This window comes from Salmo trutta, chromosome 35 (genome assembly GCF_901001165.1).
Source record: "Salmo trutta chromosome 35, fSalTru1.1, whole genome shotgun sequence".
NCBI classification, from domain to species: domain Eukaryota; kingdom Metazoa; phylum Chordata; class Actinopteri; order Salmoniformes; family Salmonidae; genus Salmo; species Salmo trutta.
This window is the reverse complement of record NC_042991.1, coordinates 17341450-17368042: the sequence shown is the minus strand read 5'-3', so window position 1 is coordinate 17368042 and position 26593 is coordinate 17341450. Positions and strand designations below refer to the sequence as shown.

At 46.0% G+C, this 26593-nt stretch overlaps 1 protein-coding gene across 2 annotated transcripts in view; it reads right to left on the bottom strand.

Moving 5' to 3' along the window:
* Window positions 1-26593, bottom strand: part of LOC115174743 (nuclear receptor coactivator 1) — a 104070-nt gene that overhangs the window by 6499 nt on the left and 70978 nt on the right. For both annotated transcript variants that reach the window (XM_029733563.1, XM_029733564.1), the window contains 14 exons: window positions 11213-11319; window positions 10499-10676; window positions 8493-8672; window positions 8061-8162; window positions 7097-7237; window positions 6730-6877; window positions 5402-6494; window positions 4502-4877; window positions 4195-4362; window positions 3911-4028; window positions 3592-3760; window positions 3024-3305; window positions 967-1065; window positions 207-594 (listed from right to left, as the gene is read on the bottom strand). In XM_029733563.1, the coding sequence (XP_029589423.1) occupies window positions 207-594; window positions 967-1065; window positions 3024-3305; window positions 3592-3760; window positions 3911-4028; window positions 4195-4362; window positions 4502-4877; window positions 5402-6494; window positions 6730-6877; window positions 7097-7237; window positions 8061-8162; window positions 8493-8672; window positions 10499-10676; window positions 11213-11319 (3549 nt within the window). The remainder of the gene's footprint in view (window positions 1-206; window positions 595-966; window positions 1066-3023; window positions 3306-3591; window positions 3761-3910; window positions 4029-4194; window positions 4363-4501; window positions 4878-5401; window positions 6495-6729; window positions 6878-7096; window positions 7238-8060; window positions 8163-8492; window positions 8673-10498; window positions 10677-11212; window positions 11320-26593) is intronic.

Below are 26593 nucleotides of genomic sequence, written 5' to 3'. Positions count from 1 at the left end.
CTAAACAATTTTTATATTGATATTTGTCAGCAGCACTGTATTCCATTTTCTATGGATCCTGTCTGCAAACTACTTTATATCACATTTTGATATTGACAATGTCAGCACATTGTACTGACAATTCCTGATGTTATCGAGACAGAACCACCAACCAGACATAATCTAACAGTGATTATGGTGGATACCTAGGTAGCCTAGTCACTCACCTGGTCCTCCAAACTGCTGGAAGAGCCCAGGCTGGACCGCCGAGTTCACCCCCCCCCCAAACTGTCCCTGCATCCCACCCATCATGGCTGAATGGTTGCCCATGGGGCCCAGGCCTGACAGCTTGGGGTCCAGGGGTCCTCCCATGGGATTGAAGAGGCTGGGAGAGCTGGGTGGGTTTCCTGACATTGGGCTGTAGCCTGGAGGGTAGCTAAACTGTTGTTGCTGTGTCAGCGGTCCTTTTTGTCCCCTGGTGGCCCCAATAGGCCCCCCGTTCCCCATGCCTTGCCTCATCAACATGACCTTCTGCTGCAGGAGCTGCCTCTGGCGGTGCTGGAAGCTGTAGAGCTCCCGCTGCCTCTGGGCCAGCATCTGGGCATTTAGAGGAGGCTGCAGGGAGAGAGAGAGAGGAAAGGGGACTTATTATAGACACCTTCTGTCCGCAAAACAGCCCTCACAACATTCATGCATAGATTCCCAAATGACCTATACCATTTGAAATAGACTGGAAGGTACTTCCTTCAGAGAGAGGGAGATGGACGGACAGAGAAGAGAATCAGGCACTTTGTTTTTGTGCCAATAACTCAGTATAACTAGCTATGACGCTTAGGACTTACTCAATACACACCATGCCGAAAGAGAGAGAGAAACAGAGTAAGAGAAAAGGATTGGAGACAGAGAAAAACAATTACGAGAACAAGAGAGAGAAGGAAGCGTGAGGACAGGGTTGATGGTGATTGTGAGTTCCCCAGAAACACTCACCTGTGAGGGTATATGAGGCTGCTGCACTCCCTGACGCATCCCCATGGCAACGTGAGCTCCCCCTGGGAACTGGCTCATGGCAGCCAGCCTGTTCTGCAGCTGGCAGAGAGAGAGCGAGAGGGGAGTGAGTCACACGACTGATAGAGGAGAGGAGGGAGGGAGCGGAGAAACAATAGAGGGAGGAGAGGAGGAAGGGAGTGGACTAAGTGAAGAAATGATAGAGACGAGAGAGGAGGAGTGAGAGCAGATAGATGGAAAAGACGGGATTGAGATAAAAAAAATGGACTGATGAGTGAAAAGTGTGTGAAAGAAAAAGCTCATGAGAAGAGAACTGATAGAAAGGAAACGGGAGATGGGAACTCAACATCTGATCAGGAGACGTGTGTTAAAGACTAATAAAGAGGACCAGGAATGAGAACAAAGGAGTTGTGCTGAAATCCAGATTCTTAATATCCTTTACTTTGCCATGAGGTCTTTTAAATCAACATGAACAGCTAGCAGAAGAAGCACTAAAGTCCTAATAATAATATGCAGAGACCGCTGTGTGGGAACCGTGAGTAAGAGCAGCATGTATGAGGGGAGCGGGATGGAGAGAGACCTTGAAAGAAGAAGAAAAAAAAAAAGGGAGAGATGTGAGCCACGTTTGTGTGGGAGCAGGCTGATAACACATCAGGCGGTCTCTCTCTCTCTCTCTCTCCCTCTCTTTCTCTGTGTGAACGGAGTTACATATAGAGCAAAAAGGATAATAAACAATCAATCCCAGTGAATATACAGCACATACAGTACTCTCCTACCATAGATGGGCTTGTAGCAGCCATTTAGTTCCCATGTGTTTGTTCTGCTGTACCATAATGGAGCATCGGAGGTTCTCTTCCTCACATGACCATCCATTTCACCACGCTAGCTAGCTCTGCATAGCCACACAACACAATGGCACATTAACACAATGCAGGGCTGCCCGGGTTGGGCAGGAGGGAGATTTACTATTGCCAAGCCAGTGTTTAACAAGTGCTGGCTCTGACTAGGATTAAAAGGCAACGCTGCGTGATACAGGCTTCATTAACGTAAACAAGGCCTGTTAAAACTCACCTCCCTCCTGTGTAGAAGAGAGGAGGGAATCAACTACGCCCACGTTAGAAAGATGGACCAGGGGAGTGGGCTAGCCTGGGTAGGTAACTCTGTTCCTCTTGAGCAGCGGTGTCATGGTTTAATTCATACTTAACAAAAAATATAAACCCAACATGTAAATTGTTGTTCCCATGTTTCATGAGCTGAAATAAAAGATCCCAGAAATGTTGTGCAGAAATGTGTTTATATCCCTGTTAGTGAGCATTTCTACTTTGCCAAGGTAATCCATTCACCTGACAGGTGTAACATATCAAGAAGCTGATTAAACAGCATGAACATTACACAGGTGCACCTTGTGCTGGGGACAATAAAAGGCCATTCTAAAATGTGCAGTTTTGTCACACAACAGAATGCCACAGACATCTCAAGTTTTGAGGGAGCGTGCAATTGGCATGCTGTCTGCAGGAATGTCCATCAGAGCTGTTGCAAGAAAATGTAATGTTCCTTTCTCTACCATGTGGAGGTCATTGGCTGCCTCCAACGTTGTTTTAGAGAAGTACATCTAACCGGCCTCAAAACCGCAGACCACATGTAACCACGTCAGCCCAGGACCTTCACATCCGGTTTCTCACCTGCGGACTCGTCTGAAACCAGCTACCCGGACAGCTGATGAAACTGAGGAGTATTTCTGCCTTTAATAAAGCCCCTTTGATGGGAAAACTCATTCTGATTGGCTGGGCCTGGCTCCCCAGGTGGTGAGCCTGGCTCCCAAGTGGGTGGGCCTATGCCCTCCCAGGCCCACCCATGGCTGCGCCCATGCCCATTCATTTCAAATGACTGATTTCCTTATATGAAATGTAACTCAGTAAAATCGTTGAAATGGTTGCATTTATATTTTTGTTCAGTATAGTTTAATCTGGTGTGTTAGTGCTGGGTTGGAACAAAAGTCTGCAATCCCTAATGTACCCGCTCTGCCCAGCCCATCCTACCTGCTGTGGGCCCTGCAGCCTCTGTTGCAGCTGTAACCTCAGCTGGTTGGGCGGCAGTCGGAGCTGGTTGGCAACGCCAGGCGCTCTACCCATGCCCCCGGGGAAGGCCCCTCTGGGTGCCCCGAAGACCCCCATACCCTGCCCCATCTCTGGAGGGAACTGGGCAGGGGAGCCAGTGCTGAACTGAGAGGGGTAGCCAGGCAGCTTGGGATCCATGGAGATGGGGGTGGCGGCAGGGGGCTGGGAGGGAAACCGTTGAGGGGTGGGGTCAAAGCAGCCGCCCTAGGGAGAGGAATGGATAGGGTCAATACTGGGTTAATTACAGTCCAACAAACTCTCCAGGACCAAACAAATCATTACGTGAAGCATGTATTGATGATTGCACTACTGTACTGGAGAGTAACGATTCTGTGGTGCTTTGGACAGGAATTTAAATTCCCTCAATATTTAGCTCTCATTCAGCTCTGCAGTGTAGTAGAATCAGGTTGTATGACAGTCCTCTTATATAGATAACACTTGAAAAAGGCTAACGTAATCTACTATCATTCTCCTCCTCCTGTGATCTCACCTGCACCAGCTTGTCGATGCCCAGAGCTCGGTCCAGCTCTGCCAGCTCGCTCTCGTCCGTCCCACTCAGGAAGGACACCAGCTGGTCCAGGAGGGCCTTCTCATCGTTACGACCCTCTGGGGTGGTGGGGGGGCACAGCAGCTGGTCCAGTGGGCACGGAACACACTGCCTGCTCCACACACAGGGGGAGTCAGGAACATGGGAGTCTGTGCATTCAATGTAAGGATGTGGAAGGTTTGGTTCTGTGTGCGTGTGAATTGGAATGTGAGCAATGAGGAATGTATGTGTCTGTGTGTCCACAAAGAAGTACTGTACTCACTCCTGAGGGGAGGCCAGAGAGGCTTGCACGGGGTTTCCTATGCCTCCATCAAAGGACAGAGAGTCAGTCAGGGCCAGGGGCCGGAACTGCTGAGAGTCCGTCTCCATCTTAGACAACCCTGAAGGACAGCACACACAACTCTTAATGAACCCCCATGAAACAAACAACTTACACATAGATTCCATATTATTCTGTAATCATTGTGTAATTTCCAACTATTTTCAGAAATGCCCTATAGATATTTAACTGAGGATTGTTTGACATGAGCATATTCAAGTTCATACCGGTGTTGGAGTTGAACGAGTTCATGGGTCCAGGCTCTGTGTAGGGGCTGCTGCTGTCTTTTGGTGTCTGGAAGGGCTCCCCTTGTCCCTGTCCCTGGCTTGGGGTGGTGGGGCTGCAGAAGTCAAAGTGTGACTGGTTCTGCAGGCTGGAGGAGCCATCCGTGAGCCCTGCACAGACACAAACAGACACAAGGTCAGATCCAGTCTTTTCCTGGGTGGCTACGCGGAAAATGAAGACAGGCAGCATACAGTGGGGTGACCCACTATGGTGACCCCTCACCCTTGACCCCCCTAATCCCTGCTGTACCTTGGCTTGGTGTTCCGGGAGGCTCCCTCTTCACGCTCATGGCTCTGGGAACGTTGGCCTCGCTGGGCTGGAGTAGGGTAGGGGATTGAAGCTGGTTCTGGTGTTGGAGATGGGTAGGGGACTGGAGAGGGGACTGAAGATGGTTCTGAGGCTGGACCTGAGTAGGGGACTGAAGTTGGGGTTGAGGTTGGGAGGGGGACTGAAGCCGAGGCTGTGGAGGTGACTGGAGCCGAGGTTGAGGTTGGGTCTGGTGGCTATGGGACAACAGGGCCTGAGGGTCACCCTTCTCCTCGCTGCCCTGCTTGGCCCCAGCGGGGCCCCTGAGGGTGGGCAGCAGCTGGCTGAGAGGGTCCAGGTCAGCAGGTCCACTGGGGAACTAAGAGAGAGGGAGCAGGGCAAAGAATGAAAGGACGTGAAGGGGGGAGACAGGGACAAGGAGAGAAAGCAAAGGTCAAACAACTTCAAAGGCTGCCGCTGGAAGCTCTGTGCTGGGGAGAGACAAAGTCCTAGAGGGGCCACAAATGAACACAACTAGCTCCTGATATAAGAGGGCAGTGAGGGAGTGTTACTATGCGCTCAACGTAAATAGAACAAATACAGCAGCGAATCACATGCTCCCTTTAGAAGGCAGCAACAGCATGCACTCAGGCAGCCCGCCAGCAAGGCACTCTCACGTTCCAGACACTGTGACAACCACAACAACAGGGATATCCAGAGTTACATATCCAAAGTCCCCAATTCTAACCCCCGGCCCCAACCCTAAAACCTAAACCTATTCCTAACCTTAACCTTAACCCCAAACTTAAACTGTCTGAAAGTTCAGCATGTCTGGGACGTGATCTTGCCAACTCTGGATACTACTGGCACTGTGTATGAGGGGAGTAGGGCTGCAGACAATACCGGGTCTCTGGGCGGCCTGCTGTCTGCAGGGCTGGGTTTGGGTTTGGGGCTGGCGCAGGCTGCAGCACAGGGTGTAGTGTCCCCGGTGGCCCTCTTCTCAGTCTTGACCCGGACCGTCTGCAGGCTGAGAGCGGCCGGAGGGGGCAGGTCTCTCAGGTCCTTCTCATCCGTGTCCAGGAGGAAGCGCAGCAGCTGGTGGTCCTGGGGGGTGGTGGGGGGTCCGTTGGGGTTGGCGGTGGCAGGGCTGGCAGGAGGCTCCTTCTTGATCTCAGACTCCTTGCCGTTGCCGCCCTCGGCCGGGCTGCTGTCCTGCAGGAGGCGGTGGAGGATCTTGTGGCGCTCCGTCAGCGTGCTGTGGGAGGCCGGGCACTGAGGGGTGGAGGTGGGTGTGTTGGGGTGGGTGTTAGGAGCGGTGTTGTTGGGGTCCCCAGGCGGCCCCACTCTGCCATTGTCCAGGAGCTGGTTGAGTTTGGGGTTACCCCCCAGGTACTCTCCTCCCCCACCTCCTCCTTTTCCCTCAGGGGGCTTGGCGGGGGGAGGGCGCGTTGGGGAGCTGGTGGGGGTGCTGGCCTTCCTCTGAGGTAGAGGGGAGGGCAGAGAGAAACCCAGGGGGGTCCCTGCTCCACCGTCCCCACCAGAGTGGTGCCGGCTGAGGATTCCACCGCCCCCACCTCCACCTCCTAAGGCCCCTGCCGGAGAGTGCAGACCAGGGGTGGAAGGGGAGAAGGGGTTCCCTGGGACGCGCGGGCTGCCGCCCAGCCCCGGGCTGCCCCTGGGGGGCCTGGGCGACATGAATGAGGTAGGGATGGCTGTGAGGGGACTGCCCAAGGGTGAGGGGCTGTTGACCTGCTGAGGACACAACCGGTTGGGCGTCAGGTACCCTGCTGAATGGCTGGTGGGTGTGGTGGGGGCGGTGGTGCCGGAGCTGTTTCCGTTGTTGAGATGGAGGCTCGAGGTGGGGCCTGGGGCTTGGCTGGCCTCGATGCCCGCAGGTAGGGCAGAGGAACGGGAGGGGTGAGAGGGAGCAGGGCTCCCATGGGTCAGTAGAAGGCTGGAGTTAGTGTTTTCCTGAGAGCTAGCAGTGTTGTGTTCCCTACAAGAGAAGGAAAACATGAGCAAAACATCAGCTGGGTGAGAGAAATATTCGGGAAAAAGTATTGTTTGTTTATATCATTGGCACAAAAACACATTCCCATCAGCCAATACTATCCTATAAAATTCCTACCCTTGCAACCATCGTTGATTGGCAATAAAGTAATCAATTCTACTTGTTCCACATGACCTGCCAGTGTGTGTGTTCTCCGTGCCTGCACGGTTGTGTGCGTTACCTGTCAATAGTGTGAATGCCCATGATGAAGGGCTGAACGTCGGATTTGGGGGGGCAGCAGAACTTGCAGCGGGTCTGAGCGCTGAGGGGGGTCCCGTCGCTCAGGTTGAACTGGTAAAGAGGGCTGATGGCCGTGCCATGGGTCATCACTGGTAACACGCACATGCACAAACAACAATTGGCCTATTTATCATTGTGGCTTACTTTTAAGGAGAAAAAACATATATGTTTTTGCAATGGTACCACACTGTACTTTGTTATTACAGTTTCATTATTGAGAAAAGTGCAGAAAGTTTCTTTCCCCTCTCCCTTCCTCTACCCCTACTCTTCCTCATCCTCCACTTCTTTCACCCTCCCCCTCTCCTCACCCTCGTGGAGCAGCTTCTTGGCGTGGGAGGGATCTTTCCCCTGTGGCTGGAAGAATGCGTAGATGCACTTCCTGACCAGGTCCTCCCAGCCTGGTCGCCCCGTCGCCCGCAGAGCACTGGTCTCTATGGAGATGATTTTCCCTGGAGATAAACAGACACACACACACACAAAACACACATCTGTAACCAGAGATACTGAGGCTCGGTGATGAAACCCAGATGGAGTTACATTATGAGGTCAGACTTAGAGCTCCACAATGATACAAAATACATATTGTTTTTTGCCACATTATGGACCACTCAAAGTGAGTTTTCAGACACTCAGATGTAAATGGCAGTAGTAGTGAAAGCTGAAACCCTGTCCTTTTCTTTCCTCTCTAGGTAGGTTTACCAACAAGCCTGTTTATTGGACAACACTCTCTAGTTAGTCCACCTTCTGGAGCAACACTCTCTAGTTAGTCCACCTTCTGGAGCAACACTCTGTAGTTAGTCCACCTTCTGGAGCAACACTCTCTAGTTAGTCCACCTTCTGGAGCAACACTCTCTAGTTAGTCCACCTTCTGGAGCAACACTCTCTAGTTAGTCCACCTTCTGGAGCAACACTCTCTAGTTAGTCCACCTTCTGGAGCAACACTCTCTAGTTAGTCCACCTTCTGGAGCAACACTCTCTAGTTAGTCCACCTTCTGGAGCAACACTCTCTAGTTAGTCCACCTTCTGGAGCAACACTCTCTAGTTAGTCCTCCTTCTGGAGCAACACTCTCTAGTTAGTCCACCTTCTGGAGCAACACTCTCTAGTTAGTCCACCTTCTGGAGCAACACTCTCTAGTTAGTCCACCTTCTGGAGCGTCACTCTCTAGTTAGTCCACCTTCTGGCACAAAAAGAAAGCTCTCTAATCCACACATTGGAGTGTGTGTGTGTATGGAGTGTTGCGAGGTAAAAGGTGAGAGGTCGGGGGTTAATACCTGTGGGATCCTGTTTGGTGATGAAGGACTCAGTGCTGATAGCGGGGAGCTGCTGGGGGCGGGGCATCCGACAGGCTATGCAGATCAGGCAGGTCTGCAGGTCTGGGCACAACACCAATCAAAGGTCAGAGTTAAGACTCTGACAGGTGTGTGTGTGTGTGTTGTGTGACTGTGTGTGTTCGTTGTAATACGCAGGGCTCACTGTGTTGAACTCTATCCCTCCAATATGGCTCAGGACTAGCTAGGAGGACAAGGTAAAGACCAGCGTTCTCATGTCGCTGCTGCACCTTTTTCAATGTGTATGTAAACATCTGTGTGCAGAAGTGGCATGTATCTGTATGTCTGTGTGTTTATGTGTATATATGTGTATATATGTATGCGTCTGTGAGTGTACATGCGTGTCTGTGTGTGTGTGTGTGTGTATACACTCACCATCTCCCTCGTCCTGCATGGCTTTGGGCTGGGAGACAGTAAAACACTGCATGATGTCGTACTGCTGCCGTGCCTCCTGGTTCTCTGAGTCCACCTCGTCAGGGGGCCTCTTCAGCATCCGGCAGTTAAACGTGTGACTGTTCCTCCGGCCCTGCTCCTGGGGCCACGGCACCCCGTTGACTACACACACGCAAGTAATGGTATAGACACACACACAAATCATTAGGAATGGGGACACAGAGACAGGTAAACCAATGCGTGTGTGATGTAATAATAACGGCTTGAAAAGAGACAGGAATGACATATGGGGTAGAGAGACAGATACAAAATATATACAATATAGAGAAGAGAAGAGGGGGGAGAGAAAAAGCAAGACAGAGAACAGTAGTGAGTGGCCACGTTTACATGTGCCCAGTATTCCGGATAGTTGCTAATATCCTGCTTAAGGTCTCATTCGGGAGAAACGGTTTACATGCACCTTTGATATCCCGCTCTAGATTATCCATGTAGGCATGAATAAACAGAATATTACTCATTTAAATTCCTATGGCTTAAATGGAATAGTAACTGAAATCAGGACACTGACTCTAGGCCTATAACCTCTCACGTGTAACGCTGCGTAATAACCTATACTATTAACTCCTGCAGAATTATGCATTTATTGCAGTAAAATGATACAATATATACTTTTGTCTCAGGAACAGGAGTGGAGAAATATGATTTATTTCTTTCAGCATCTCTTGAGAAAATGCAAATGTGCGTGTAATGTGTTATCTTTGACACTGTTAAGCAAGCAGACGGTATTTTAACAATACACAACTAGCAGCCAAGACGAACTGAAGTCTTTTCAGAAACGCGTTTCGTCGTTTTCTCAGCTCTTCATTTCCTTAAAACCGGTCAAACTGATGACATTTGGACATTTTGCACAGGTTCAATCTTTCCACTGTTTTGGAGTTATTGCGTTTTCCTCCCGGTCCCTAAACGAAACAGACAACTTTACCGGCGTTAACTAGATTACTAATGCATTCATTCTATCAACGTAAGACATTATTCTGGTAAGCACTACTTTATTTAGTCTTCTGGGGCAACAAGTTATGACAGAAGAGAAGCTGCTTATATCTAACTATAGTTGGCAAACAAATGGCCTACCAAATGTCGGAAATTATAAGCAGAAACTTAATTTGAATTATAGTAAATGAATTAGAGTAGGCTAAATTATTATGGTGGATTGAACTGTTTGAAGTGATATGGTTGACAGTCAGATGAAAACAACATCACACAACACCGATGATATGCAAAACTGAGCCTGCGCAGACCACAAAAACAACAATAAACAGGATACGATTTTTACACCCCACAGTATCCCGTCTTAGATCAGCACGTCCCAGGCATCTTATCTGGGTTTCTCATAACTGGGATACAAGCTTTTTAGGGTTATTGTAAACGGGATATGACGTTTATATGCGTCAACTCAAAAACAGAATACTTAATAATAACGGGATATTGGTGTGCATGTAAAGGTGGTCACTATGTAGTGAGAGTTTAAGCTGAAGACAGGCAGGTAGATAGTAGCTAGTTGACCTGTCCATCTCTGCTGACAACCCATCCTGTCTGGCCTGGCCTATATAGAGAGGAATTACTAGGGGCTTCACGGGGCACAGACCCTTTCATGTCTCCTGGTTACTATGCTCTTATAGCTGTCACGTGATCTGGCTGCTTCATACTGCATGATACCATGCCTGTAGTAGAGATTCCTCTCTTACCTCCTCTCCATCCTCTTTGTCTTTCTCTCTTACCCGTCTTCCCTCTATCATGTTCTTCTTCATCTCCTTTCCTTCCTCATCTCCTTTCTCTTGTCCTTGTCACACTGCTCGACTTCCTCTTCTCTTCCTTTCTACTTCTCTCTATTCCTCTGTCTGATTCCTCCCCCTCTCTCTCGCCCTCCTCTCCTTCCTTCACCATCCTCTCTTCTCTCGTCACGTCCCCTCCCCTCATGTCATCCTCACCGAGGCTCTTGGGCAGCAAGTTGCGGATGAACTCATTGTGGTCTCCCACGTGGAGGATGCTGTACACGCTGGAGGTCATCAGCTCTTCCTGGGCGTAACCTAGGTAACCCGTCACATTCTCTGACACAAACACGATCCGGCCCTCGCGGTTGACCACAAAGAAGAAGCCGTCCAGGGCCTGGCCCGAAACAGAGGGAGGGACAAAAGAGGAGTGAAACAGACACCTCCGGAGGAAGGGGAACACACAAAGAGAGCAGGGGGACTTCAGCCTTTCTCTCTCTCTCTCTCTCACAGCCCCAGCCTCAGCCAGGGGGAAAGTGTGCCAGGAACTAACGTGGAAAGCATAATGACACTGGGCCTCACTGGGAAACTAAGTCCTGGGAACCATACAGAGTCACTGAATCACTCTGGACAAAACAGAGAAAATACTGAAGACAGAGAGATTAGAACAAAATTGCAGTTGTCCCCGAAGATTGCATTTTTACCCAAAAAATATCCACGACAAACTTTATGTAAATTTACTGTGAGCAGATGCACTCTAATTACTATGCATTCATTTACTAATGAGCAACCAAAAATATGATTATATTTGAATGAAAGAGTACCTGTGCTTAGAAAGCAGCATGACTAAATGATCCAATCAATGGATAAGTGGATAATTCCTGTGTCTGTCACTGAAATTCAAATTCCACCAAGCTTTATTGTTTCACTCACCTCGAGCAGCAGCGGCCCCAGAGCCTCTTTCTCCACCATGCCCTGACTACTGGACGAAATGTCACTCCTCTGCACCTTGTCCTCTGGTGATATTAGAGACGCTTTCTCTGCAGGGGACAAACACAGAGATCTTAGGAACAGTTCCAAAAAAGGGGGGACTGAACTTGGGGTGATCAGCCATCGCTAGCACGCACGTTTAGTCTTCTTTATTTTACTGACATCAAACATTATACAGGCATTATGCAATTACTTAGCAATTCTAAGTAATAACTCTTAAATAGCTTGTTACATAAGTTATTCCCCTCCATTATGACTATTTCATACAGAATAATGAACATTGTGGACTTCTGCTGAATTGTGTTCTGATGACATCAGCCCCGATCAAAGGGTTAGGGGGAATCAACGCAGCCCTTGACTACAGCATATTGTAAATCTACTGTACTGTTACTGTACAGCAGCAGAAGCCAACAACTGGAAGTTTGAGTGAAACAGCCTGTTTATTCTGGCATGTGTAACCGATGTGAAATGGCTAGTTAGTTAGCGGTGGTGAGCGCTAATAGCATTTCAATCAGTGACGTCACTCGCTCTGAGATTTGAAGTAGGGTTTCCCCTTGCGTTGCAAGGGCCGTGGCTCTTGTGGCGCGATGGGTAACGATGCTTCGGTGGGTGTCAGTTGTTGATGTGTGCAAGGGTCCCTGGTTCGAGCCCGGGTTGGGGCGAAGAGAGGGACGGAACCTACACTGTTACACATGGACACCAACGAATACTGCTTTGAGGAGTACTTATAATTAAACCATGTACTGTAGATGCATATCCCAATGTCAAAAACTCTTAAAAAGCTATTCAACAATGACCCAAATCTCTTCTTGGACCTGGTGTATTGATCTTACAGTTTCAGTCAAGGTTGTAAGAGAGTGATGAGGAGAGTGATGAGGAGAGTGATGAGGAGAGTGATGAGGAGAGTGATGAGGAGAGTGATGAGGAGAGTGATGAGGAGAGTGATGAGGAGAGTGATGAGGAGAGTGATGAGGAGAGTGATGAGGAGAGTGATGAGGAGAGTGGGAGGAGAGTGATGAGGAGAGTGATGAGGAGAGTGATGAGGAGAGTGGGAGGAGAGTGATGAGGAGAGTGATGAGGAGAGTGATGAGGAGAGTGGGAGGAGAGTGATGAGGAGAGTGATGAGGAGAGTGATGAGGAGAGTGATGAGGAGAGTGGGAGGAGAGTGATGAGGAGAGTGATGAGGAGAGTGATGAGGAGAGTGGGAGGAGAGTGATGAGGAGAGTGATGAGGAGAGTGATGAGGAGAGTGATGAGGAGAGTGGGAGGGAGGGAACCATGGAGGAGGAGAGAGAGGAATAGTGGATCTGTGGATTGTCCAGTGATAAATGTTGTTTCTCTTCCTGATCAATGAGCTGATGATAGGCTGCTGAGGTTCTGGCCTAGGTGCTGGCGGGGACATAGAGAGAGACAGTGATCTGAGAGATGATGATTGGTGTCTGAGGCCAGCAGGGTAGAATATGAGGAGAGTTGGATCGGGGGGAGGGAGAGGGGGAGAGGGAGAGGGGGGGGGGGAGAGAGAGAGAGAGAGAGAGAGAGAGAGAGATATATAGGTGCCAGACTATCCATCACATGACATTACTATACTGTAGGCCTGACTCCTCCTCTCCTCACTCACTGGGCTCATTGCCATGGTAGCAGTCTTGGCCCGGTCTTTGACCCCTAAACTAGTCACACAGAAGGTCACGATGGGAGGGATGTCAGCACACAGAGCTCACTATACTGACCTGTCCCCACCAAGTAAGCAAACAACCAAGAGCTGGAAGAGAGGCCAGGGAAGAGATGAGAGGAGAGAGAGATACTATAAAGAGAGGAAGGAGAAGGAGAGGAAAAGAGGAAGAGAGAAACAGAGGTACTTTCCCTTTATCCCCGACTGGTCTCTCTTCTCCTGGGAGAAAACAAAACTGAAGAGTGTATATTTATCAAGCACGGTCTGGCTGGTGGCCAGGTCTTAAAATAAGGGTGGCGAGTGAGCACATCACTGTGAATTACACTCGGTATTCCAGGAGGCCAAGAAATGAAACCAAAAACACAAAGCCGTGATTAGGTTATTGACAAAACAACCAGGGCTGGGTGAGGACTTTACGGCCTGGGACATTAATATCCTGCAGCGGGCCTGCCTGTTGGGACACTGCTGTATCACTAGATAGCTACTGTACCACTGTTTAAACCAGAACAGGGTTATAATAATAATAATAAGATGTTCAACAACTGCACATATTAAGTTTGCAAATGCATACTGAAATGTATATTTACAAGGCAATTCCATTTGTTTGGAATTGGTCTGGCTTAGAGACGTGTGTATTTTTCTCCTGTTGAGGATGTGATTTTCTTCCCTAAAATACATAGCTAAGTAACACATACAGATGTAAGATCTTCATTTGATCACCCTGTTGCAGGAGAACTTTCTTGCATTTAGGAATTATTTTACTTATATTGTATTTGAGGTTTAAAGGGTTAAGTAGCATAAATGTAACCACATGTAACATATAGATTTGCATTAGTATACACTCCAAAAGTACCAATTCAAAGTCCCAATTTTTTTGTTATTACATAAAACCGATCAGAATTCCGCAAGTCATGTCGGAAAATGTTTTTCCCGGGGTGTGATGTAATATGGAGGACCTGGGCATGCCAGCCTATTCCCTATAATGTAAACTCCAACAGAAATAAATTAAAATGTATAACTTCAAATGAATCCAAATTGTTTGCACTCATGTCTACTGGTTTCAACTTACAAGCAAATACTTGATGAATGTATTGTTACATATCAACTTGCAAGGTTGCTAGCCAACTACCCCGCTAACTTTAGCCCTACCAGTCTGCTAACATTAAGCTAGCACAGCATAAGTCAAATAATGTTATTAATAAATGTTACCTATATGCAGTTATCTCAGCCAGCAAGCTAGCCAGCCAGTTAACGTTAGCTATTTAGCCAACTAGCTATTAGCCTAACCAACCACCAAGCCAAAGCCCAACAACTGGAGACCAGCTAGAACACAACTAACAAAACAACTAAAACATAACCGCAGATGAAAAGCAAAGCGAAGGCCTCCAGAGTGGAGCAGTGGTCTAAGGCACTGCATTGCAGTGCTAGCTGTGCCACTATTTATTTATTTTATTTAACCTTTATTTAACCAGGTAGGCAAGTTGAGAACAAGTTCTCATTTACAACTGCGACCTGGCCAAGATAAAGCAAAGCAGTTCGACAACATACAAAAACACAGTTACACATGGAGTAAAACAAACATACAGTCAATAATACAGTAGAAAAATAAGCCTATATACAATGTGAGCAAATGAGGTGAAATAAGGGAGGTAAAGGCAATAAATAGGCCATGGTGGCGAAGTAAATACAATATAGCAATTAAAACACTGGAATGGTAGATTTGACAGTAGATGAGTGTGCAAAGTAGAAATACTCGGGTGCAAAGGAGCAAAACAAATAAATAAATAAATACAGCAGGGGAAGAGGTAGTTGTTTGGGCTATCTATAGATGGGCTATGTACAGGTGCAGTGATCTGTGAGCTGCTCTGACAGCTGGTGCTTAAAGCTAGCGAGGGAGATAAGTGTTTCCAGTTTCAGAGATTTTTGTAGTTCGTTCCAGTCATTGGCAGCAGAGAACTGGAAGGAGAGGCGGCCAAACGAGGAATTGGCTTTGGGGGTGACAAGTGAGATATACCTGCTGGAACACGTGCTACGGGTGGGTGCAGCTATGGTGACCAGCGAGCAGAGATAAGGCGGGACTTTACCTAGCAGGATCTTGTAGATGACCTGGAGCCAGTGGGTTTGGCGACAAGTATGAAGCGAGGGCCAGCCAACGAGAGCGTACAGGTCGCAGTGGTGGGTAGTATATGGGGCTTTGGTGACAAAACGGATGGCACTGTGATAGACTGCATCCAATTTGTTGAGTAGAGTGTTGGAGGCTATTTTGTAAATGACATCACCAAAGTCGAGGATCGATAAGATGGTCAGTTTTACGAGGGTATGTTTGGCAGCATGAGTGAAGGATGCTTTGTTGCGAAATAGGAAGCCAATTCTAGATTTAACTTTGGATTGGAGATGTTTTATGTGAGTCTGGAAGGAGAGTTTACAGTCTAACCAGACACCTAGTTATTTGTAGTTGTCCACATATTCTAAGTCAGAACCGTCCAGAGTTGTGATGCTGGACGGGCGGGCAGGTGCAGGCAGCGATCGGTTGAAGAGCATGCATTTAGTTTTACTTGTATTTAAGGGCAGTTGTGGGCCACGGAAGGAGAGTTGTATGGTATTGAAGCTCGTCTGGAGGGTTGTTAACACAGTGTCCAAAGAAGGGCCAGAAGTACACAGAATGGTGTCGTCTGCGTAGAGGTGGATCAGACACTCACCAGCAGCAAGAGCGACATCATTGATATATACAGAGAAGAGAGTCGGCCCAAGAATTGAACCCTGCGGCACCCCCATAGAGACTGCCAGAGGCCGGACAACAGGCCCTCAGATTTGACACACTGAACTCTGTCGGAGAAGTAGTTGGTGAACCAGTCGAGGCAATCATTTGAGAAACCAAGGCTGTTGAGTCTGCCGATGAGGATGTGGTGATTGACAGAGTCGAAAGCCTTGGCCAGGTCAATGAATACGGCTGCACAGTACTGTTTCTTATCGATGGCGGTTAAGATATCGTTTAGGACATTGAGCGTGGCTGAGGTGCACCCATGACCAGCTCTGAAACCAGATTGCATAGCGGAGAAGGTACGGTGGGATTCGAAATGGTCGGTGATCTGTTTGTTAACTTGGCTTTCGAAGACCTTAGAAAGGCAGGGTAGGATAGATATAGGTCTGTAGCAGTTTGGGTCAAGAGTGTCCCGCCCTTTGAAGAAGGGGATGACCGCAGCTGCTTTCCAATCTTTGGGAATCTCAGATGACACGAAAGAGAGGTTGAACAGGCTAGTAATAGGGGTTGCAACAATTTCGGCAGATAATTTTAGAAAGAAAGGGTCCAGATTGTCTAGCCCAGCTAATTTGTGGGGGTAGGGGTGGCCTCAGTGCAGTGGGCAGCTGGGAGGAGGTGCTCTTATTCTCCATGGACTTTACAATGTCCCAGAACCTTTCTGAGTTTGTGTTGCAGGAAGCAAATTCCTGCTTGAAAAAGCTAGCCTTGGTTTTTCTAACTGCCTGTGTATATTGGTTTCTAACTTCCCTAAAAAGTTGCATTTCACGGGGGCTGTTCGATGCTAATGCAGAACGCCACAGGATGTTTTTGTGTTGGTTAAGGGCAGTCAGGTCTGGAGAGAACCAAGGGCTATACAGTGAGGGAAAAAAGTATTTGATCCCCTACTGATTTTGTACGTTTCCCACTGACAAAGAAATGATCAGTGTATAATTTTAACGGTAGGTTTATTTGAACAGTGAGAGACAGAATAACAACAAAAAAAACCAGAAAAACGCATGTCAAAAATGTTATGAATTGATTTGCATTTTAATGAGGGAAATAAGTATTTGACCCCTCTGCAAAACATGACTTAGTACTTGGTGGCAGAACCCTTGTTGGCAATCACAGAGGTCAGACGTTTCTTGTAGTACTTGGTGGCAAAACCTTTGTTGGCAATCACAGAGGTCAGACGTTTCTTGTAGCAAATGTACAAAATCAGCAAGGGATCAAATACTTTTTTCCCTCACTATCTGTTCCTGGTTCTAAATTTCTTGAATGGGGCATGCTTATTTAAGATGGTGAGGAAGGCATTTAAAAAAAATAACCAGGCATCCTCTACTGACGAGATGAGGTCGATATCCTTCCAGGATACCCGGGCCAGGTCGATTAGAAAGGCCTGCTCGCTGAAGTGTTACAGGGAGCGTTTGATAGTGATGAGTGGAGGTCATTTGACCGCTGACCCATTACGGATGCAGGCAATCAGGCAGTGATCACTGAGATCTTCGTTGAAAACAGCAGAGTTGTATTTAGAGGGCAAGTTGGTTAGGATGATATCTATGAGGGTGCCCGTGTTTACGGCATTGGGGTTGTACCTGGTAGGTTCATTGATAATTTGTGTGAGATTGAGGACATCATGCTTAGATTGTAGGATGGCCGGGGTGTTAAGTATGTCACAGTTTAGGTTGCCTAGCAGCACAAGCTCTGAAGATAGATGGGGGGCAATCAGTTCACATATGGTATCCAGAGCACAGCTGGGGGCAGAGGGTGGTCTATAGCAGGCGGCAACGGTGAGAGACTTGTTTTTAGAGAGGTGTATTTTTAAAAGTAGATTCAGGATTCAGACACGACTAAGACATCCGGGTTGGCAGAGTGTGCTAAAGCAGTGAATAAAACAAACTTAGGGAGGAGGCTTCTAATGTTAACATGCATGAAACCAAGGCTTTTACGATTACAGAAGTCATCAAGAGAGAGCGCCCGGGGAATAGGAGTGGAGCTAGGCACTGCAGGGCCTGGATTCACCTCTACATCGCCAGAGGAACAGAGGAGGAGTAGGATAAGGGTACGGCTAAAAGCCATGAGAATTGGACGTCTAGGACGTCCGGAACAGAGAGTAAAAGGAGCAGGTTTCTGGGGGCGATAAAATAGATTCAAGGTATAGTGTACAGACAAAGGTATGGTAGGATGTGAATACAGTGGAGGTAAAGCTAGGCATTGAGTGATGATGAAAGAGATATTGTCTCTAGAAACATCATTGAAACCAGGTGATGTCATCGCATGTGTGGGTGGTGGAACTGAAGGGTTGGATAAGGTATAATGAGCAGGGCTAGAGGCTCTACAGTAAAATAAGCCAATAAACACTAACCAGAACAGCAATGGACAAGGCATATTGACATTAAGGAGAGGCATGCTTAGCCGAGTGATCATAAGGGTCCAGTGAGTAGTGAGGTTGGTTGGGGTCACGGCGATTCAGACAGCTAGCCGAGCCATGGGTAGCAAGCTAGCAGAAGATGGAGGTCTGTTTTTAGCCACCACACTAGGGAACCTGGTTCGAGTCCAGGCTCTGTCGCAGCCGGCTGCGACTGGGAGACCCATGGGACGGTGCACAATTGGCCCAGTGTCATCCGGGTTAGGGGAGGGTTTGGCCGGCAGGGATGTTCCTGTCCCATCTCGCACTAGTGACTCCTGTGGCGGGCCGGGCGCAATGCTTCCACCGACACATTGGTGCGGCTTGCTTCCGGGTTAAGCGGGCGTTGTGTCAAGAAGCAGTGCGGCTTGGCTGGGTTGTGTTTCAGGGGATGCACGGCTCTCGACCGTCGCCTCTCCCGAGTCCATACGGGAGTTGCAGAGATGGGACAGGACTGTATGTAACTACCAATTGGATACCATGAAATTGGGGAGAAAAATGGGTAAAAAAAAAGAATAATAAAAAAAGCTAAACAAGAGCTGACACTTACAGATAGATGGCTGGGGCCCATCCGATGAGTTAGCTACCAATGCGAGGAGAAGGCGGGGGCTTCACTGGGCCAAGGGAGAGACAGTGAGGGAAATACACAAGCTATAGCAGGAAAAATCCAGCTAGCACTGAGCCAAGGAACTTACAAAACTCTTGTAGCCTACTTCACATTGAACATGCCAAAACAAAAATGAGAACAGACAAGGTACTACACTAATAGAGCAAGCAGGTATGATTTTTTTCTTTCATTTTTAGCCCACGGCAAGAAGGCACTAGAGCCTGCCATGCTTACAGGTTGCCAGTAGATAACACAGCCAAAGTCTATGACGAGCATGAGGATGCTATTTCCACTTGGAAAATTCAGACTTGATTTTCCCTCACGAAAAATGTATCAACCCCTACAAAAATGCCCATTTATTATAATCCACATAATAATTCACATTTCCTGATGCTGCAGGACTATTTTCCTGCTGTAGCAAACTGGCTCAAATTAAGATCCTACATCTGTATGGTGTCTTCGGAGAGGCTAGGGTCTGTCCTTGTCTACCTTAGGATCAGATAGGAGAGGGGTGAAAGGGGAAGTGGAGGGACAGAGAAGGGGAGAGTGGTGGAAAGAGGTGAAAGAGGGGAGAGTTGCAAGAGAGAGATGTGAGAGAGACAGAAGAGGGGAGTGCAGGCCTAGGGAGAGGGGGAGAGGAGGAGGGCCGAGCAGAGCAGTGTGCGTTCCTGTTTCTCTCTGTGTAGCAAGCGTAGGGGAAAGGGAAGCTGGGCTTTGCAAGAGGCCCTCTTGCACAAGGTCAAGGGGCAGGGAGCTCAGCCATTGGCTGCTTTCTCACACGCCCAACTCCCCACCCCCCCTACATCTGTATGGTGTCTTCGGAGAGGCTAGGGTCTGTCCTTGTCCATCTGAGGATCAGATAGGAGAGGGGTGAAAGGGGAAGTGGAGGGACAGAGAAGGGGAGAGAGGGACAGAGAGGGGGCAAGAGGTGAAAGAGGGGAGAGTTGTGAGAGAGACACAGAAGAGGGGAGTGCAGGCCTAGGGAGAGGGGGAGAGGAGGAGGGGCGAGCAGAGCAGTGTGTGTTCCTGTTTCTCTGTGTAGCAAGCGTAGGGGAAAGGGAAGCTGGGCTTTGCAAGAGGCCCTCTTGCACAAGGTCAAGGGGCAGGGAGCTCAGCCATTCGCTGCTTTCTCACACGCCCAACCCCCTCCCCTCCCCCGCCTGAGCTCGTAAAACAAAAACAGAAGAGAGGGCCCTCTTCCTGAGTGATACATTGGAGAGGCCACTGGGCCCCTGACATCCTCATGTCATGCCTATGTCAGCTCTAAGTAGGCTTTATGTCACCTGTGCCACATCCTCTACCCTAGCTAGGCTCTTTCCTCATGCTGGGAGCAGAAAAAAAAACAGGGGATCTCGTTCAAGAACTCCTTGAGCCTTACATAGGAGGAGGAGGAAAACACACACACACACAGACCCTAATATTTCCCTTCATTTCACTGAGGCTGAAAGAGGGAAAATGGCACCTTCTGAGAGCCACCATTGCGTGTGCTAATTCTGGTGCAGGCAAGCAACCGCCGCTGTTTACTCTCACACTTCTACTCCGCTGCGTCTCCCTGCCTGCCTGCTCAAGGCCAACACCAGCCCTCCCTCCGTTGGGCCTCCGGTACTACCCTATCCCAGATAGGAAATCAGGGTTGGAAGGAATATTCTAATTTACACCCAAATTCGGAGTCACCAAGCCTGTTTGTGATGATGGGAATCAGGGCCAGGAATAAGCAGATGTTTGAGTGACATGTGAGGTAGCAATATATATATATATATATATTATTTTATACTAATACAATTTCTCAGAGAAATATATTTTGTTTAACAAGTAATACTTTTTTTTCTATTGGCACCCCTATTTTCAATAGTTTGTGCACCCTCCCCTTGAAAGGAAAACGACACAGACTTTATCTAAAATGTTTTAAGAAATTGGAGAACACATTGGGAGGGATCTTAGACCATTCCTCTATACAGAATCCTTCCAGATCCTTGATATCCTTCGTCTGCACTTATGGCCTGACTTCCTCAATTCAAACCACAGGTTTTCAATGCGCAGACTGAGGAGAATAAGGAGCAACTCCATAATAAGGTCAACCTGAGCATGAAAAAAACAAAATGACTTATTTCCAAATTAAACTACTTTCATATTTACCTTGAATGTGTGTATTTTGAAGTACAGACTACATTTGACCTTTATATTTACCAAATGTAATGTTATTGTTACTACAAAGTAGGATACAAAGTCTCAAAATAAGGCTTTTCAGTCAACCAGATTTCACAGCTTTTGGCAATGGCTCATAGAATTAGTTTTGGTACTAACATCTGTCCCCCTGTGTTTCTGACCAAGTCGGAAGGTTAATGAAACAATATCAAACTAATTTTAGTCCATTGAGTGCTAGAATAGAATTCTACAATCTAAATAGAATGCTAATTTGGACAGGCAGTGTCACGTCCTTAACATTTGAGGAAAAGTTGTTATTGTAGATGCGTTTCGAGTATGATTTTATGCAAACTTTCTGTGCAAAGCTATCTTTCAGAAAGAGCTTAGGTGATGCATAATTGTTTTCCTTTCTCTCTTTGTCAGTACTCGTTCTAAGCGTAACAGATGTGACCGTTATTGGCGCTTCATAACAGGATCATGGACTCACTAGAAAGCATCACTGCATAACGCGATCATGGAAAAACATTCATGCCCTTCCTACCACTTTTGAAGTGTGTTTATGTTAGCAAACAAGCTAGCAGGCAATCTATTTGTGTGATCTATTTTGGGTGATCTCACGTTCGCTTATGAACTGCAATCATGCGTTGTTCTGCTGACTGGAGCATAGCATGTGATCACATCACATGGCATAATAAAGGTCTTAAAATCATAAACATAATTAAGGTCTTAAAAATCCAAAAGACACTTTCACCAGTCATGCTGAGTTTGTTTACTTCCCTGAGTAAGTACAGGTGCCCCCCAGTGAAAATATTTGTCTGTATCTGTTTGGTCTGCCCTGCGGTGTGACAGGTACTTTGCGCGCTTGTGAACTGCAGCTGTCAAGCCTGAGGTGATTTACGATCTGACAAGAAATTTAGTCGAAAGTGCGAACTCTGTGCCACTGGCAGGTTATAATTCAATTAAACTTATTTTTTTAACCCTTTCACATAATGAAAATGAAGAACAGTTTAACCCTTCATAGGAAAGACGTCAAGATATAAATAAAATTGTATTTGTCACAAGCGCCGAATACAACAGATGTTCACCTTACAGTGAAATGCTTACTAACAAGCCCTTAACCAACACTGCAGTTAAGAAAAATACCTTAAAAAAATAAAAAATAAAACTAAGAAATAATTAAAGAGCAGCAGTAAAATAACAATAGCGAGGCTATATACCGGGGTACCGGTACAGAGTCAATGTGCAGGGTTTTGTCGTGCCCTCTTCGACTGTCTTGGTGTGCTTCGACCATGTTAACTAAATGCTAACGAGCATACTGCAAACATTTTATACAGTCTCTGACCTAAACTACAAAGCAAATCCAAAATACTACTCCCAGTTTGCTGCACGGACAAATCAAATATTAGACAACAAGGCTCTTGAGCCAGGAGGGGATTCTCTGCTGTTACCAAGCTAAACTTGATTTTGGAATAAGCTAACCACTTAGCTAGATAGCTAACTAGCTACTAAATTAGCAAACCAAACAACCACCACATGTCTGGGGACTACCGTTACATTTTATAATGAAAAATTATGTGACTTTATCTCCTGACGTATTTCACAAGTTGACTGCAGGTAATTACTTAAAAAGTAGCTACAAATATTCAAATGTATTAAAAAAAACTTCAAAATAAATCATTTGAATGTTATTGACGGTATTGAAAAACCATCTCGTGGCTTGTTCCAAATACCCCGGTATACGGTATACAGCCCAAGCTTATTTCAAGTTAGCTCAAATAAACATGGAAAGGAAATGGGTGTATCAATCCCTGAGTCTAGGGTTCGAGGTATATATATATATATATATATATATATATATATATATATATATATAAATAAACATACATACATATAAACATACACACACACACACACACACACACACACACACACACACACACACACACAGGCAATTTGTGGGACTGGTAACAGATAAAGACTGACTCCGATGCTGTTGAAATGCAGTTCTTGTGGAGAAACAACCAACAGGATTTGTGTACATCTTGCCAGTGATACTGTGTTCAATGTTTCTACCTAAGTTGCACCTTGACTCATGTTGGTTGAGCACCCTCCACTTCTTACGAATAGGGTTCTACAAATACAGTGGTGTACCATTACTTTAAAGTACTTCTTAAGTAGTTTGGGGTATCTGTACTTTACCATTTATATTTTTTTGACAACTTTTACTTTACTACATTCCTAAAGAAAATAATGTACTTTTTGTGCACTATACATTTTTCCTGACACCCAAAAGTACTCATACAATTTTGAATGCTTAGCGGGACAGGGAAATTATTCCATTCACGCACTTATAAACAGAACATCTCTGGTCATCCCTACTGCCTCTGATCTGGCAGACACACTAAACAAAAATGCTTTGTTTGTAAATTATGTCTGAGCGTTGGAGTGTGTTCCTGGCTATCCGAAAATAAAAAATCAAATCAAAATTGTGCCATCTGGTTTGCTTAATACAAGCAATTTGAAATAATTTCTACTTTTACTTTTGATACTTTTGTATATTTAAAACCAAATACTTTTAGACTTTTACTCAAGTAGTATTTTATTGGGTGACTTTTACTTTTACTTGAGTCATTTTCTGTTAAGAAATCTTTACTTTGACAATTGGGTACTTCTTTCCACCACTGTACAAATAAACACCTTAACATTTCCATTTATGCTTGATAAGTAAATTCTGTGAGACATTTTGTTTCTTATTTTGTGTGCAAATGTCACATCCATAACGATGGAATTTCCCTGATATGGCCATTGCAAATTGGTGATTTTGTGGTCAATTAACCATTTCTTTGTGGATTTTGATGTGTGCTTAGGGGCTTTGTCTTGCTGGAAGATCCATTTGGGGCCAAGTTTCAGCGTTCTGGCAGAGACAACCAGGTTTTTGACTAAAATGTCCTGATACTTGGTAGAGTTCATGATGCTGTTGGCCCCAGGACCAGTCGAAGCAAAACAGCCCCATGACATCAAATATTCACCACCAGAAGGTATGAAGTTATTTTATGCATATGTATTTGTCAAACGCACCGCTGGTGTGCATAGCCAAAGTCTTTCATTTCCGTCACATATACGACCATAGCACCTGGTTCCAATCCAAGTGTCAGTGCTGTTTAGCAAGCCTCAGGTGTTACTGTGAAAAAGGCTTTTTTTCTAGCAAACCTTCCGAAGAGCCTATTGGCATAGAGGTCCCACTGGGCACACACTGGTTGAATCAAGCGAAGCAGGGTACATGGAGGTAGGCATCTAGATGGTAGACTCAAGCTGTATGTGAAGGTAAATTCATAGTAAGTTTGGGTTCATGTAAGCTACGTTGACATCTGATTCGCCCAACAAAAGACACCATCATTTCAACATGTAGCAAGTTATACTATCATTCATGCATGGTTTATAGGATCTTTGGAAGTTTAGAAGTAGTTACCGTTGCTCCTGTAAATAGGATGCTAGATTCTAATTCATGATCTTATTCATGATCAAATGGCTATTTGCATTGCCCCCCCACCCCCTTTACGCTGCTGCTACTCTCCGTCTATTATCTATGCATAGTCACTTTAATAACTCTACCTACATGTACATATTACCTTGACTAACCGGTGCCCCTGCACATTGGCTCTGTACCGGTACCCCTGTATATAGCCTTGCTATTTGTTACTTACATTTTTTTGGGAGGGGTATTTTTTCTTAAAACTGCATTGTTGATTAAGGACATGTAAGTAAGCGTTTCACTGTAAGGTCTACACATGTTGTATTCGGCGCATGTGACAAATACGATTTGATGTTATACTGAACAAAAATATAAAACGCAAATGTGCAGTTTTGTCACACAACACAACGCCACAGATGTCTCAAGTTTTAAGGGAGCGTGCAATTGGCATGCTGACTGCAGGATTGTCCACCAGAACTGTTGCCAGAGAATGTAATGTTAATTTCTCTACCATAAGCCGCCTCCAATGTCGTTTTAGAGAATTTGGCATTACGTCCAACCGGACTCACAACCGCAGACCACGTGTAACCACGCCAGCCCAGGATCTCCACATCCGGCTTCTTCACCTGCGGGATTGTCTGAGACCAACCATCCGGACAGCTGATGAAACTGAGGAGTATTTCTGTCTGTAATAAAGCCATTTTGTGGGGGGAAAAAATAATTCTGATTGCCTGGGCCCGGCTCCCTAGAATGTGTTGAAATGATAGCTCAGCTGAATCGGACATAGCTTGTTTCCAAAGCAATGCAGGGTACATACATGGTAGACTTGTTGTCATTTAAGTGCATTACCCCTCATATTCCAGTAGGAGTCAATGTTCAGGCAGGAACTGTTTGACTGTGGCTTCACATTTTATTTGTAATAAATATTATTTAGGTTGATGGAATGTCCAGAGGAGACTTTGGTTCCGTCTGATAAGGTAAGTTAAGCCTGTTTGCTAGGTTTGCTAGCTAGCTAGCTAGCATGGCATCGCCCTCCATCCCCATTTACAATTAAACAATTTGGGAAAGCCAACGTTATAACTTACTAACTTACTGGTAGAACAACTAAGCCAGTTTCTGGCTGTCAATATCACAGAGTTGTGTTACATGGATATCTAGCCATATCTTGTATATATATTTTGATTTAGCTGTGAAGTTGTGCGTAGTGTTGGTGACGTCAAAGGCATGCAGTGTATTTTTTTTGTTATACATGTTACCACATCGTTAGCTTTTAACTTTTTTTGATTACACAAATGCTTCAAAATTCACAAAAAGTGACATTATCTGAAGACGATTATCTCATAGAACAAAACATATAAGATCCCTTATTTTCTGCGTTTATCCCAAAAACCCAATTCATTTCCCCATAGGCTTTGCCCAACAAGCCATGGCGGAGTTAGCCTCCATTAGTGGCTAGAAAAAGACCCCATTACTATTGCTCTCTATAGTGGTAAGTGGTATATTTAGTTTTTTAAATTATTGTTTTGTACCTATTGCTTGATTTATGAAGGTCAACAAACAATTGTCTCTTTTCGTTTGAGAGTTCTTTACCTTCCCCCACAGTGATGGATTACAAATGGATTTTACATGGTCAGAGCCTTGAGAATGACTTAAAAAAGTAGAATGTTAACACAGATTGTATATCTGTTTTATTTTATTGATAAGAATCTTAAGGAGTACCAATAATTTTGACACATCTTTTTGAGAGAAAAAAATATAAATTGTTAAAGAAGTAATTCCTGAGTAATTCTATTAGTATAAAATAATAGAATATCCTTTTTTTTTATATAATACAATATAGCTCAGTATGTGATTTATTCATTTATACAGTCTTTTCCCCCCTAATCTTTATCAAGGGTGCCAATCATTTTGGAGGTGACTGTATACATTACAGTGCTGCTTATAAATGCCTGCTGGTTGTGTGTGTCCATTCTAACAGGATGTTTGATGGAATCTCTGACCAGAGGGAAAACAGGGAAAATACATGCTCAACCATGTAGTCCCTTAAACACAGATCTTAGATTAGCTTACCCTCCCCAAATCCTAAACATCAGAGTGATCATCATCCTACTACATCATCCTACTCTAACTGCGTTAGTTTCCATTCAGGCTATGACGGTGGAAACTAACATGTTTCTTATTCCAATGGTGTAGTCGTAACATAATGATTGCCATGCTCAGAGTGGTCTCAAGTGAAACAAACATTAAGGCTCTGACCTAAATCGGACTGGGTTTTTCGCAACAGAGGG